Source organism: Bidens hawaiensis, unplaced genomic scaffold, assembly GCF_021521415.1.
Source record: "Bidens hawaiensis isolate Kalapana, Puna unplaced genomic scaffold, B.hawaiensis_p1.1 tig00001206_1, whole genome shotgun sequence".
In the NCBI taxonomy this organism is placed as follows: Eukaryota; Viridiplantae; Streptophyta; class Magnoliopsida; order Asterales; family Asteraceae; genus Bidens; species Bidens hawaiensis.
The window spans coordinates 2,942,426-2,955,730 of record NW_027491069.1 but is presented as its reverse complement, the minus strand read 5'-3'; the positions used below and the strand labels follow the sequence as shown (position 1 = coordinate 2,955,730).

Below are 13,305 nucleotides of genomic sequence, written 5' to 3'. Positions count from 1 at the left end.
TCACCGCTTCGCTTCAACCCCACACGTGGAAATCACGCCAATCATCGTCACACCATCTGGTTCCAACTCGCTTCTCTTCAACTCCAAAAGCATGCCCACCACTTCCAGAGCCCGCCCGCTCTGCGCCAACCCGCCAATAACCGCATTCCACGAACCGACATTTCGTTGAGGACTTTCATCAAACACCTTGCGTGCATCATCAAAGTGACCATCTTTTGAATACAAACCAATAAACCCACTTTCAGAATACATATTGGAGAGCAACCCATGTTTGATTGCAGCTGTATGAAGCTGTTTGAGCATGAAAACTTGAGTAATTTGAGACAGGGCTTTGAGAATGGCTGGCATTATGTAGGTATCCGGGTGGATCCTAGCACGGGCCATTAAGATGGCTACATATAGTGACGGCGTTGGTGATGGTGGTGGTTCAAGGTGGTAGTGGTGGTTCAAAGATATAATTGTAAAAAATATATTTTTTCAAGAATTTGAAAATGTGGACGGGAAAGGTATGAAACATAAAAAAAACAGTCTCTCAAGACGGTTTTTGAAAAAAAAAAGTTTTGGAAAAATCTGAACTTTTGTTCCAAGATTACAAAAAATTTAGCCTTTAACTTCATTATTTCCTCAAATCTCGTCTCCTACCTGACTTTCTTTCGAAATTTCGCTTGTTCTCTCTTTATTTTTATCTTTTCCCAATACGTCCTGACAGTCTAAATTCTAAAAAATTTTAAGAATAAAAGAGCTATTTTGAGGACTCTCTCTCTTAAAGGACTATTTTAAGAATTTTCCTTAAAATCAAACTTACCATTTAGCCGGTAGTTAATTGGAAGGATTAGTTATAAGTTAAAAAGAATAAAAAATAAATAGGAGGTTGATTCCTTTGGATTCCTTCAGATTCTCCCTTTATATATAACATCCACCTCATTCTTCACATTCCATACAACACACAAACTCGACTCTCTCCGTCGAGTATTCTTCCCATGCTTCACCTCCTCCACCACCACATACCACCGTACAACCACCACCCTCCGTGACGACATCTCCTCCCATCAAGACCAAGAGTCCGACTCCTCACCACTCATCACCACCGCAAACCCACCACGCCCCATGGTTATCGGAACCCTCTTCGGCCACCGCCACGGCTACGTCTGGTTCGCCCTCCAACAAACCCTCACTCCTCCTTCAACTCTCCATCCAAACCCAAACCCTCCTCCAACAAATCCACTCCGGCCTCGTCCGACTCGCCCTCCACACCCTCTCATGCCCCTTACGCTCGATTCCCACCTGGACCTTGTACTGCAACGGCCGGATCTTAGGCTTTGCTGTACGGAAGAAGCCCACGGAGCCGATAACAACAACGTTGAAGGCCGTTCAGTCGACGACGGCGGGTGCCGGTGTCATTCCGGCGTTTAACTTTGACGCCGGAGATGATAATAATAATAATAATAATAATAATGGGGAGTTGATTTATATGAGGGCCAACTATGAGTGCATTGTGGGTGGGCCCGATTCGGAATCTTTTCATCTGGTTAACCCGGATGGGTCTTTGGGGAACGGTCAGGATTTGAGTATCTTCTTGATGAGGACACGTGGACCGTCTTTTTGAATTGAGATGGTTGAGAACGATTAATTATTAGTTATAGTTAGTTGGTTTAGGTGGATGAGTGATTTTGTTGTAGATTGCCCTTAACATAAATTCATTTTAGTGTCCAACAAAGTATTATTGTGTAAAGATGCGACAAGGGTGGGATAGTAAAATCGGTTGTACCGAAAGGCTCAGCCGGGTAAAATAATTTGTGTTGTAATTTCAAATAAATGTAAATATAACTCAAAAAATAACCAAATAGTACATGATTTCATAATAAAATATAATCGAAAAGTTGTTCTATAATAAAATAATAATAAAAACGAACTCGATTTTCAAAATATATTCCATAAGTTTAATCATTTCAATGTTAATCGCTTGGTTAAATGTATTTTTTTTAAAATATGGGCCACAAAAATTTAAAAAATCTTTCTCTTGGACAAAAAGTCGGTTTAAACCGGTATTTTCAAAAAACCGTTGGTTCTATGTTTTAGCAAACTGCTCAAAATATCGGCCTAATATGCGAAACCCGGCATCACCGGTTCAACCGGCCTGTATGACTTAGTTTTTAAAACACTGCTTATACATCATTGAAGAAATATTGACACGCCGTTGTATGCATCTGCTTTAAAATGTATTTTAAAGGGTATATCTATTTTAAAGTATATATGAATATTTAGTAATAATTTGGTATGGTCATGTCAAGTTTTTAGTTTAGAAAATAAATAAAATTGTTCATTTATGAAACTTTTAACTTCTTTTTATAATAGTTTGAATTTATGAAAGTTTGGTTATTCATACAAACTTTGGTTCCTTATAAAACATATATCTTTTTATAAATACTTTTAATTTTCAAAGTGATTATGTTTTATCTTTGCAAACAATCTTGAGGTTTGTGAATACTCCATGCCATTTGTTGTAAAAGTCACTTAGGGAATCTTTGATTTTTTCAAACACGGTGACACCAACCTCCTCGTTTGAACATGAGCGAAAGACTGAACACCTTTCAGCAAGCTCATCACAACCGCATTGAACTTGTTGGGTTATAGTTTTTTCGTAGTCATTAGACTCATAATCCTTGACAAATTCTATGGCATTCAAGTATTTCTAATTAAAGTAATACTTGTGATTTTTTTTTCAGTCCATGTAATTACAACGCTTCACAGAATAAAAGATTTCACAAGATCTTTAACGCAAATATTGTAACCCATACGAACATACTTAGTTATGGGATGTTATAAGCAATATTTATTTTTCTACAATTCTTACATATCAAATCGCATGAGCTTGTTGCGTTCCATTGATTGTTACAACGATTTTATTTTATTTTATTTTTTACAATTCTTGTGTATCAAACAAGGGTGAGCATAATTCGGGTAACCCGAGTCCCGAAATTACCTGACACCTGGACCAGGCTGCACTCTATAGGTCAGTCTTTGTTTCTAATTTTCTAAGATATCACAGTTTGGTCTCGGATAAAAAAACCGAGCAACTTGCCTTCAAAATACCCGGACTGTGAGCCCATGTTGATGGGGTGATCAAGCCCGGTTAACTGAACCATTTGGGGTATAACCAATCCAGTTGGACGTGTAATGCAGGAAAGACCAAGTGGCTTTTGATTGATCATACCACCGTTATCATACATGCATCTCGAATAACATCTCATACTTTGCATCAAACCAATTTTGCACTTTACCATGATTATTAAAAACTGTTATTTTGTAACAAGAATGATGCTTTGAACGATGTTAATCGGTAAAACATGTGTTACAGGGCTGAAGTCGCTGAACTGATTTAAAATTCTTATATTTCAGTTAATTCATCAAAAAAAGGAGAAATATTGTGATGCATGTCGAGAATTATACATACCGATTTCAAACCAATAATTCAAGCTCCCAATTTCTTTTTTCTTTTCACCTTTTCTGCTATCACAAGTCAAAATTACAGAAATGTTGAATATGAACAAACCCAGAATGGGAGCTCATAAACACCAAATTCAAATCAAACTCACAAAGAATAACTTGCTGTACAGAAAGAATTTTACAAACCATATTGTAAACATGAACAGCACTCAGCTCAGGTGATCATGACCGCCACCACCACTTTTGAGGAGTGTGATCCTTTGAGACTTTGAATGGCTTTGTCGGTTGTTAAGAACATCTATATATGTTCTAAGCCTATAACGATCTGAATTTGTTATCGAGAATGGTGGATTAAGAATCAGTGAGGGTGCTTCCACTAGAAGAAAGGTTAGCAGCCGCACTGCTTTTGAATAATACCCTGCTGCATTTTCAGTAAAACACATGCACTCGTCCACCTGTCAAATGCAGACACGCATATGAAAATTTTAAGTGTCAAAGCAAAGCTGACCGCTTTCTGGAATAAAAACGTTTAGTATCTTTGGTCTCTTTATGTTCAGTTTAAAATTGCATGTTTCAAGAGCTAATATGACAGTCCAGAGCAAGGAAAACTTCCATTCTATGAGGTACAACCACTGCAGCGTATTTATCTAGACTCAAATCACTCTACTTAAGTGATAAGTTAGCTCAGATACAGTGAGGGTTTTCTTAATTGCCGTGTATTGTTCATAGGGCTTTGGGGCACAAAAGATGGGTTTTTTTTGTCCCACTTGGGTCATTATAAGGTATTTTTAGATACTCAAAATGAAAAACAAACCATCTTTTAATTACTCAAAATGTAACAAAAGCTCATTGTACTTTCTATGTGTATTTGAGCAACTAAAAGATTTTCGCCCATTTGGGTCACTACAGGATATTTTTAATCTCTCTAAAAAGAACAAGAAAGTGAGAAACCATCTTTTAATTACTCAAAATGAACATTTGAGTGATTAAAAGATGAGGTTTTTGCTCATTTGGGTCATTAAAAAGTATTTTAAATCTCAAACTGAACAAAAAACCATCTTTTATTTACTCAAATTGTACATTGGAGAAAACTAAAGATGGTTTTTTTTTGGCCCATTTGTGTCATTACAGGGGTATTTTTAACTACTCAAAATGAACAAAACCCGTCTTTTAACTACTCAAAATGTACATTTAATTGATTAATGGTTTTTTTGCCCATTTGGGTCATTACAGAGTACCTTTAATTACTCAAATGAACAAAAAACCATCTTTTAATTACTCAAAATGTACAAAAAAAAGTACAATAACCAAAACGAAACAAACAGTAAAAGTAATAAAAAAAGAAAAAACATTGTTTAGATTCAAATTTCAAACAGATGAAGACTTACAGCCCCACGTCTGCCGAAATCAAGGGCAGCCTGAAATATTGTTTCCATTGCATCCGGCATCCCGACATCTCCTGTAGAAGAGAAATAATTAACTTCACAAAATGCTTAATATTACCTAACATCTTTTGTTCTAATCCTTTTTGTAACTATAATAATTTGTAATATTAATTGTGTTATAAAACACATACCGGGCTCTATAACCTTGGCAAGTTGTTCAGCATTATCAACTTCACCAAGAAATATTCTCTCAATATGACAGCAAACATCCTGTGGTGACTTGGCGGTTTCCAAACATTCTTGGATATCAAGATTATCGAGTTCTTTCATGGCGGTGTTAAAAGTTGCAGTTTCTTGGCTCGGACTCACTTTAATGGCAGAAGCAGCCTGAGTGTGACATATATCCAATGCTTGCTTCCATATTGCAAGAATCACAAGCTGAATTGAAAATGCTTCTAATTGGTTTCCTGCCATAATCTGTATTTTAACAAAAAGTAAAAGAAATTAATAATTATATGCTAGATGTAACTTGAATATAATGTTCATTCTGTAAAGTTAAATGAACGAACATGAACACGCTATGCTCATGTTCATTCTGTTCGTTTACAGGCCTAAAGAAACGTTTAAAACACATACTTTGTCATGGACGAGTTCAGAGATGGCAAAGGCACAATCATGCAATGATTTGATTCTTGTCATGTTGTCGGCTGGCGGTTGTTCGATGATATCAATTGATCCGTGGGATGTTCCTGAGGGTGCAGAGCATTGACTTTCAAAGCTCCCGGTGGAGCAAATTTTATTGGCGGAACCGCCAATGATAGGCAGTGGTGCACTAGATGTTGAATGGGTGTTTCTAGAAGGTGATTTGGGTGTGGTTATTTGGCTCGCTTTAGAAACACTTGCTAAAGATGATGCATCCGCGAGCGGGCCCGATACTAGAACATAATCTTGATCATCTAACTCTAATGAGTCCACTACTGTTCAATGCAAAATAGAGAGAGTTAATTACATGTGTTGTCCCTACAGTTTGCCAATATTGCAGATTACAACACATATACTCCCTATTGTTCACTCATACGTAACACATGTCGTTTTCACTAAATTTGGTAAGTTTTCTGTTAGTTTTATGCAAAATTACTGATATACGCTTTTTATTTGTTTATTTCATTCATTTTATCCGCTAGAAATAAAGCATAACCCAAACTGACTTGTTCATAGGTATATGACTAAATTAACCAATCCGAGATGTGACGATTTCAACTGATTACTCTCTAAATGCACTTAAAAATTAGCTACAAATGAGAAGGGATACATGAGTCAAACAAAATCGCCCAAAGTGTATATTTAATACCTAAATCTTCTCAATTCAACTTTAATCAAAATAATAGGTATACTGATTAAAATAATATTGTTTCTGTGATCATACCTGACTCACTGATTATTTATAAAAATATCAGGACAGAAAGTGTTTTGGGCCAACCAGTACCAAAGTTACCTGTTACCCAACCCACCCGACTGAGACGTTGTTGGAAAAATATGGAAGCATACCTTTAGAATGTGTAGTCACAGGCCTATGGTCGACTGATCTCAAAGATTCTTTCAGATTTCCTTCTGACAATCTACGGTTTCCAGGTCGAAAACCACTATTATCTGGTTTTTGTCTATACCTCGAAGAAATTTCCATGTCTTTTGACGAGTCTTGTTTATCAGCTTCAGTGTCAAGAGAAAACCCGTATGTAGATCTCAGAGGTGACTTCTTAATAACAGGCGGGCTTCCATAAGGAATGCTTGAATCATAATCAAGACTAAATGGTAAATTATCTTCTTGGATATGTTCTTCTTTATTCTTGAAAGCTGGGCTTTTAGGGTATGAAAACCCTTCTGTTGTTCTTCGTGGCCTCCTAACTCTGCATATATATCAGAAATATATTCAATTATCTAGCATGCAAAAATGATCTAGTAAAATAATGCTTATCGTATACCTTGGAAATTGAATAACCTTTATTTTGAGGATAGGAATTCGTGGAGAAGTAGAATTAAAGTTGGAAAAATGATTAGTAGGGACTAATTAGAGCCAACAATGTTGTTCTTCGTGGCCTTCTTGAATAACCAACAAATAACCTTTATACCTTGGAAAAATGATCTAGACCTAAACCTCTCCGAGGACATGGTTGAGGATAGGAATTCGTGGAGAAGTAGAATTAAAGTTAAGGATTTTTAGAGAGAATTGAATAACTTAGGGCTTAGACTTAACTTATTTAGGTCACATACCATAATGGTATTTCCCTTACATATATTATTATTATTATTATTATTATTATTAGCTTTTATATTGCTGTTAAACTGTGACCTTATTATTAATATTATTATAATTAGTAGTAGTTTTTATATAACGGTTAAACTTTGATTTCCTTTATTTTGCTTCATACACATGTACTTAGAGCCGAGGGTCTCTCTGGAAGCCACCTCTTTATTCCTTTGGATAGAGGTACGGTGTGCCTACATCCCACCCTCCCCAGACCCTACCTATAGCTTTGCTGTCGGTGGGATTTTACTGGGTATGATTGATTGATTGTATACCTTGGAAATTGATCAGGCTTTTGTTGGGTGAAAAATGGGTGTGTAAAGAACTCCTCAAAAGTTAATCTTTCAACTGTCAGTCAAAGTAATCAAGATCAGAAATATAGGGACTAATTAAGCCTTCATAAATTAATTGTATCATGTAATCTTTTTTTACCAATTATATTAAAAGGGATTAATTAACTTCTAACACACACCATTTGTTGCCTCTGTAAGTTCTGCTATATTCTAAAGTTTTAAGTTACAAATACCTGGATTTTGTCGCAGTAATTTTCTACACAAATCAATGCACTCAGGACTTAAGTCCTTCACATCTGAAGGAAACTGCAGCTCGGTTGATTTCATGATGTTTTGAAGCAACTGTAAAAAAGAATAAATTAGAACAAGTCATAAAAAATAGTAGGTTAGATTGTTAATTGAAATCAATATGTGAAATAGAAGATTTACAAACCTGAATTTGATTGTTTCCTGTGAATGGCGTTCTCCCAGTTACAAGTTGAAAGAGAATGGCACCAACACTCCATAAATCTGCCTGCGTTTCCATTTCTATGTTAATATAAAACAAAAATCATAAGAGAAAATAAACTGAAGTATCTATTACACTTTCAAAGAAAATATCACCTTGGCGTCATACTTATGAAGTTGCATAATTTCTGGTGCCATATAAAGCGGCGAGCCACATAAGGTTTCAGCAAGGTTTCTAGGTTGCAAAGACCTGCAGATATAATTACATGTTCTCTTGTCATTCATAACGCATGACTCAAGGGATATATAACGCTTTTTACCTTGCAAAGCCAAAATCTGCAATCTTTAATATCGAATTGTCATCATTTGTAGACAGTAGAAGATTCTGCTCAATACATAAGATGCACAATAAATAAACATAAATACCGAAGTTAATATAGGCACGTGCACCAGCGGACGCCATAGGTTGTTACGATCCTAAAAGTCTATTTTTTATCAAGATTCCTACGCAAAGTTAACTATATGTGATCGTGCGTTTAAAACTAACATAAACAAGACGCAAATAATAAACCAACACCAACCTGCGGTTTCAGGTCTCGATGAATAATCTGATTATCGCGAAGCACTTTCAAACCAGCCGCTACAAGAAAACAATCACACTCAACTCAAATCACTCACCAGTCACCAACATCAATATCATAAAAAAAACAAAATAAACTCTTTTAACATGTACCTAACTGCTGCATGAAATGCACCGAAGTCAACTTCGAAATCCGACCTTGACGCCTTTGAATAAACATAGACAAGTCACCTCCTTTGCAATACTCCAACACCAGATGTATCTTCCCAGGCTCCTAATTCAACACAATTTCAAACATATTAAAAAAACCCTAAATTTCCAATAATGATCGTGAAATGACGAAAATAACCTTGATCATCTCGTGCAGGCGGATAATATTAGGATGATTAATATTCCTGAGGATATCAATCTCAGACATGAGAGAATCCTCCAACTTGCCCGTTGAGTTTTCCGGTGAGAATCTCTTTAATCGCCACTTCGGTGCCGTGGATCTTATGCCTCGCGTGCCAGACTGTCGAAAACGACCCTGATCCAATCTGTTTGCCAACAACATAATCGCCAACCGATCGAACCATCGTTTTTTTTTTTTTAATTTTGAGAAGTAGAAGTCAACAAGACGAGCTAGTGGTGAGTGTGTTAGTTTATGTACAGAGGATTGGAGAATGAATCTGGACAGAGAGAGGATTGAATGAATATGAATGAATTTGTTGGGGTGAATTTAAATTAAATATTGGGTGATTAGATTAGATTAGATTAGATTAGATTAGATTAGATGATAAGGTCAAAAGGAGGGTTTTGAATTAATGTGTTTTGCGTGTTGTGTTTTTGAAGGGTTCTTTTTTGAAGTGTTTTTCAGGTTGGAGAAGATATTGTGTGCCGTGTGTGTTATGCGGCATAGGGGTTGTTGGTATATGAAGTTAAAGTAACTCGGGTTAAAATAAATAATGTAAAATATAAAAAATATGTTTAACATATGATAGAATAAATTACATAATATAATATAAGATATGAAAATAAAGAGTTAGAAATTCATAAATTTTTAAATATTTTTTTATATAATATTTATAATTTAATTTGTAATTTTATCCTTCATATTAAAATTAGTAGTTTCAGTTTATTTTTAATTTGAACACTAGATAATGGAACGCATAAATGACAATGTGTTAAAACAGGTTGTCTCAAAATCAAACAAACCATTTAAAGCGATTGGCCTTAGCTTTTATTAATATTCATTGCAAAACAAATAAAGTGAAAATTTCTTTCTTTAAAATTTGAAATTATTTACTTTATCTGAATCAGCGTGAAAGTCTGTTACTTATAAAAACTTAATATTAATAACTAATGCAATTAATGAAATATATTTATATAAAACTAAATACTATATTTGTGTTGGTATTAAAATTTTTAAACTAGGAAATAATTATTAAATAGAGAAAATAACAGATCAAATAGAAAAAAGAATAAAATATGAAACTATTAATAAGAAAATGAAATATATATTTAATATGAGAGAGAGAGAGACGGAAAAATTTTGTAAGGATCACTCATGTATAATAACATATGACATTAACACTCGTGTAGAACACGGGTGTTATTATTTAAATAAATAAATTTATTTAAATAACAACACAACGTGAAATACAAAAAATATGTTCAAAATATATAAAGATATAATATATGATAGATTAAATTACACATTACACAATATGAAAATATAAAATTGTTGAAAATTCATAAATTTCTAAATATTTTTTTGTATATAATATTTGTAATTTTATTTGATGATAAAACACATAATTTATTATGCATTAAAACATGTTGTCTCAAAAACAAATCAACCATCTATAGTGATTGGTCTTAGTTTTTATTAATCTTTATTACAAAACAAGCATAAAATGAAAAAAAAAATGAAATTTGAAATTAATTATTATATCTAAATCAACGTGAAAAATCGTTATTTATAAAAGATTAATATTAATAACTAATATAATATTTTTATATAAAACTAAATAATATATTTATGTTGGTATTAATTTTTTTTAAATCAAAAAATAATTATTAACTAAAAAGAAAAAAACAATAGATTAAAAAGAAAAAAAAAAGTTAAATATACACTATTAATAAAAAAGAGAAAAGTATTTAATAAGAGAAAGGGTGGGAAATTTTATAAGAAGTTATCTTGTGTGATGTCATGTGACATTGCGAAACATTTATTTATTATATGGTATAGATAGATATGGATTGCAACACAATATTTGATACATACAGTGATACAAGGCCCATCCTTTAGAGTTTAAGCAATGATTTCTTATCAAAATATGATACATTGTCAATGGTTCAAGACTTTAAGCTCACTTTGATTTCTAATAAATAATTTGAACATAAGAAACCCATAGCGTTTATAAGATCTTAAAAGTATTTTAATAAAAGAGAAAAACAAAGCTGCGGGCTCCTACAAGAAGGCATAGCCACGCTTCATTTACATGTTCTCAATAGCAAATAAAAATGAGAACAATATTCTTGCCAGAAAATTAAACAAGATAAATTGACCCACCAACCAAATCGGGTCTTAACCTAATTCTAACTTTCAAAACCGAAAATTGGTTCCGGTAAAAGTTTGTCCAAATCGCCAATCAGAAGGTACTATGTTCATCGAGATTGAAGTGCGACCATCACTTCCCGTGATTTTGAACGAAAGAGATTATCCAGTTAACACTGTATTTGACTGCCAATTTTGACCCCAGTTTCGCTTAAGACTCATCCATGTTGTTTTGGAACCCTTGATCCAGACCTGTGTGATATCCCCAGCACCCGCAACGTTAGTGATCAAAATCAAATTGAAGTAGGGGGAACCATTTATAGTGAACCGTATCCCTCCTTGTTTATGACAAGGCACCCTAAAATGAAGGGAAATATATCAACTACTTCAAAAATCATAATAATTGAAAAATGAATATATGTTTTAATAATAGTATCTTTAATAACATTGATTAAAATCTTTTAAAATAATTTTTTTGGAGTGTGAAAGGTTGAAGAAAACCTACCGACGATAAGAAACGGGGACGATCCCGGCATGGTACTTTGCAATCTTGAGAAACATAGGCATGGAAAGGTCGAAATGGGAGCGAGGGGGGTTGCACCACCCGCCATTATCACTAGGCTTAGTGAAATCTGGAGGGCAGAAATTGGTGGCGGTTATGAAAATAGAAGGCCTGCCATGGTGGCACCATTTAGGGTCATCGATGCACTTCAACTCGAAACATGCGCCGCATGTCAGCCCATTATTGAATAGCGCTGTGCTTAACGCCGTTGTGTTCACGCCTTAGCCTTGCTTGTATAAATTTCCATACCTACATGCCCCGCCTAAAACCACAAGCAAATAAAACTTGATTTCGAAAATTGAAAAATCAAGAGGGATTTTGATTTAATTTCAAGACAAATATTATAAATGCAACTAATTTAAGCTCATAAACAAACACTAATGGCGCACATGTTTATGTGCATTCGCTCAACTTTGCTTAAACAAACGATCAAACACAAAAAGTTAATCAGACTTGTTTTCTTGTTTATATTCATTTGTTAACTGCATAAACGAATGAACATGAGAAAACTAGTAAAAAATAAACATGAACACATAGATTTGTAGACCTAAAACTAGATTAAACCGGGACTAAAAATTATATAACTAGATTAAACTGTAACGATTAATATTTTAATTTAATAAAACGATACTAAATTGTGATGAACCCATCCGTTTTAAAATAATATATGAACAAATTAAACCAATGCATAAAACAATTTTTTCTAACAATATACATTTCCACCTAGAAAAACATAAACAGATAACAAAATATTGTTCATGCTTGTTAGAAAGCGTTGAACGCGCCCATGGTGCCGGAGGTGTCCCTACCACCATAGAAGGTGGCGTGGGCGGTTCCCCACGGGCCTTCTCTGTAAACACTGGCGTTGACGACCGTAAGAATCGCTGTCAGTATGAGAATTATGCAAAAAAACAAAAACCTCCGTTGTTGAAGTAGAAACAGTGTATAAGAATCGGAAAGTGTCAAGTGTGAAGAATATGAAGAATGTGAAGGGGTACTTATATGTAATAAAATGCTTATAATTTTAGTAATTCGTGATCACAAATGATAATGATATTAAGTAGTCATTTAGTGTCTAGTAAATAATTTGCATGCAATTTTAGTAATATGTGATTAGTATAATTTAAAAAGTTAAAAATCAATCAACATTGGAATAAAAGGTTCGAAAGTTATTATATGACTAATAAAATAGTAATACGTAAGTTTATTTTGGAATGAAGGGAGAAGTATTTTTTTAAAATTTTTATCGTTATAAGTTTCAGTTGAAAACACCAAACCAACCGGACTAAAAATTAAATTTTCACAAATCCTTCCATTCTAGGCAATGACTAAAAAATGGGTACGTATCGCCCGCTTAAACCGTTCATACCGGATTTTGGTAACACATCCGGTATTTAGAGCCCGGTATATTTGGGCGGTATGCTAAAATATCGTACCGCCGGTTTCAAAAAAATATCTGTTTAAATCGGCAAATTGGTTTTAAACCGACAAACTGGTTTTAAACCCATAGAAATTTGAACTTTTTTGGCAGCCATATTTTTTAAAAATGACTTTAAACATGGTGGATAAATTTGAAACGGGTATACAAAATAAACGGCGATTCGTTAATCAACCAATTTTGTATTCTTCAAATGCAAGATTGGTTTCGTTACATTTTTTGTAGTTGATTAATTTCGTATATAAAGTACAAACTTCCTATTTGACTCAATTTATGGTTCATGTGTGATGTTTATTAGTGTACTTCTGG

At 34.0% G+C, this 13,305-nt stretch overlaps 1 protein-coding gene and 3 pseudogenes across 1 annotated transcript; 1 reads left to right on the top strand and 3 right to left on the bottom strand.

Annotated features, from left to right (window-relative positions):
• On the bottom strand, positions 1-384 carry LOC143564052 (pentatricopeptide repeat-containing protein At1g77170, mitochondrial pseudogene; annotated as a pseudogene).
• Positions 385-1,107: 723 nt separating this feature from the next.
• On the top strand, positions 1,108-1,606 carry LOC143564043 (protein MIZU-KUSSEI 1 pseudogene; annotated as a pseudogene).
• A 1,935-nt stretch (positions 1,607-3,541) lies between these two features.
• Positions 3,542-8,929, bottom strand: LOC143565607 (serine/threonine-protein kinase ATG1c-like). Its single transcript, XM_077052538.1, has 13 exons — positions 8,807-8,929; positions 8,611-8,731; positions 8,459-8,517; positions 8,198-8,262; positions 8,034-8,127; positions 7,864-7,944; positions 7,664-7,772; positions 7,413-7,485; positions 6,381-6,739; positions 5,469-5,809; positions 5,024-5,309; positions 4,836-4,906; positions 3,542-3,902 (listed from the first exon to the last, which is right to left on the bottom strand). Exons 1-13 carry the CDS (start codon positions 8,873-8,875, stop codon positions 3,657-3,659), a joined length of 1,974 nt encoding a protein of 657 aa, XP_076908653.1. The 5' UTR covers positions 8,876-8,929; the 3' UTR covers positions 3,542-3,656.
• Positions 8,930-10,996: 2,067 nt separating this feature from the next.
• LOC143564034 (expansin-A4 pseudogene) overlaps positions 10,997-13,305 on the bottom strand; it is a 33,979-nt pseudogene continuing 31,670 nt past the window's right edge.

Coding starts and splice junctions, on each gene's coding strand:
- LOC143565607 (XM_077052538.1), bottom strand. CDS start 8,875: ATGTCTGAGATTGATATCCTCAGGAATATTAATCATCCTAATATTATC. Junction 5,810..6,380: donor TGTGACTACACATTCTAAAG/GTATGCTTCCAT, acceptor TGCATTGAACAG/TAGTGGACTCATTAGAGTTA. Junction 5,310..5,468: donor CTGAACTCGTCCATGACAAA/GTATGTGTTTTA, acceptor GTTAAAATACAG/ATTATGGCAGGAAACCAATT.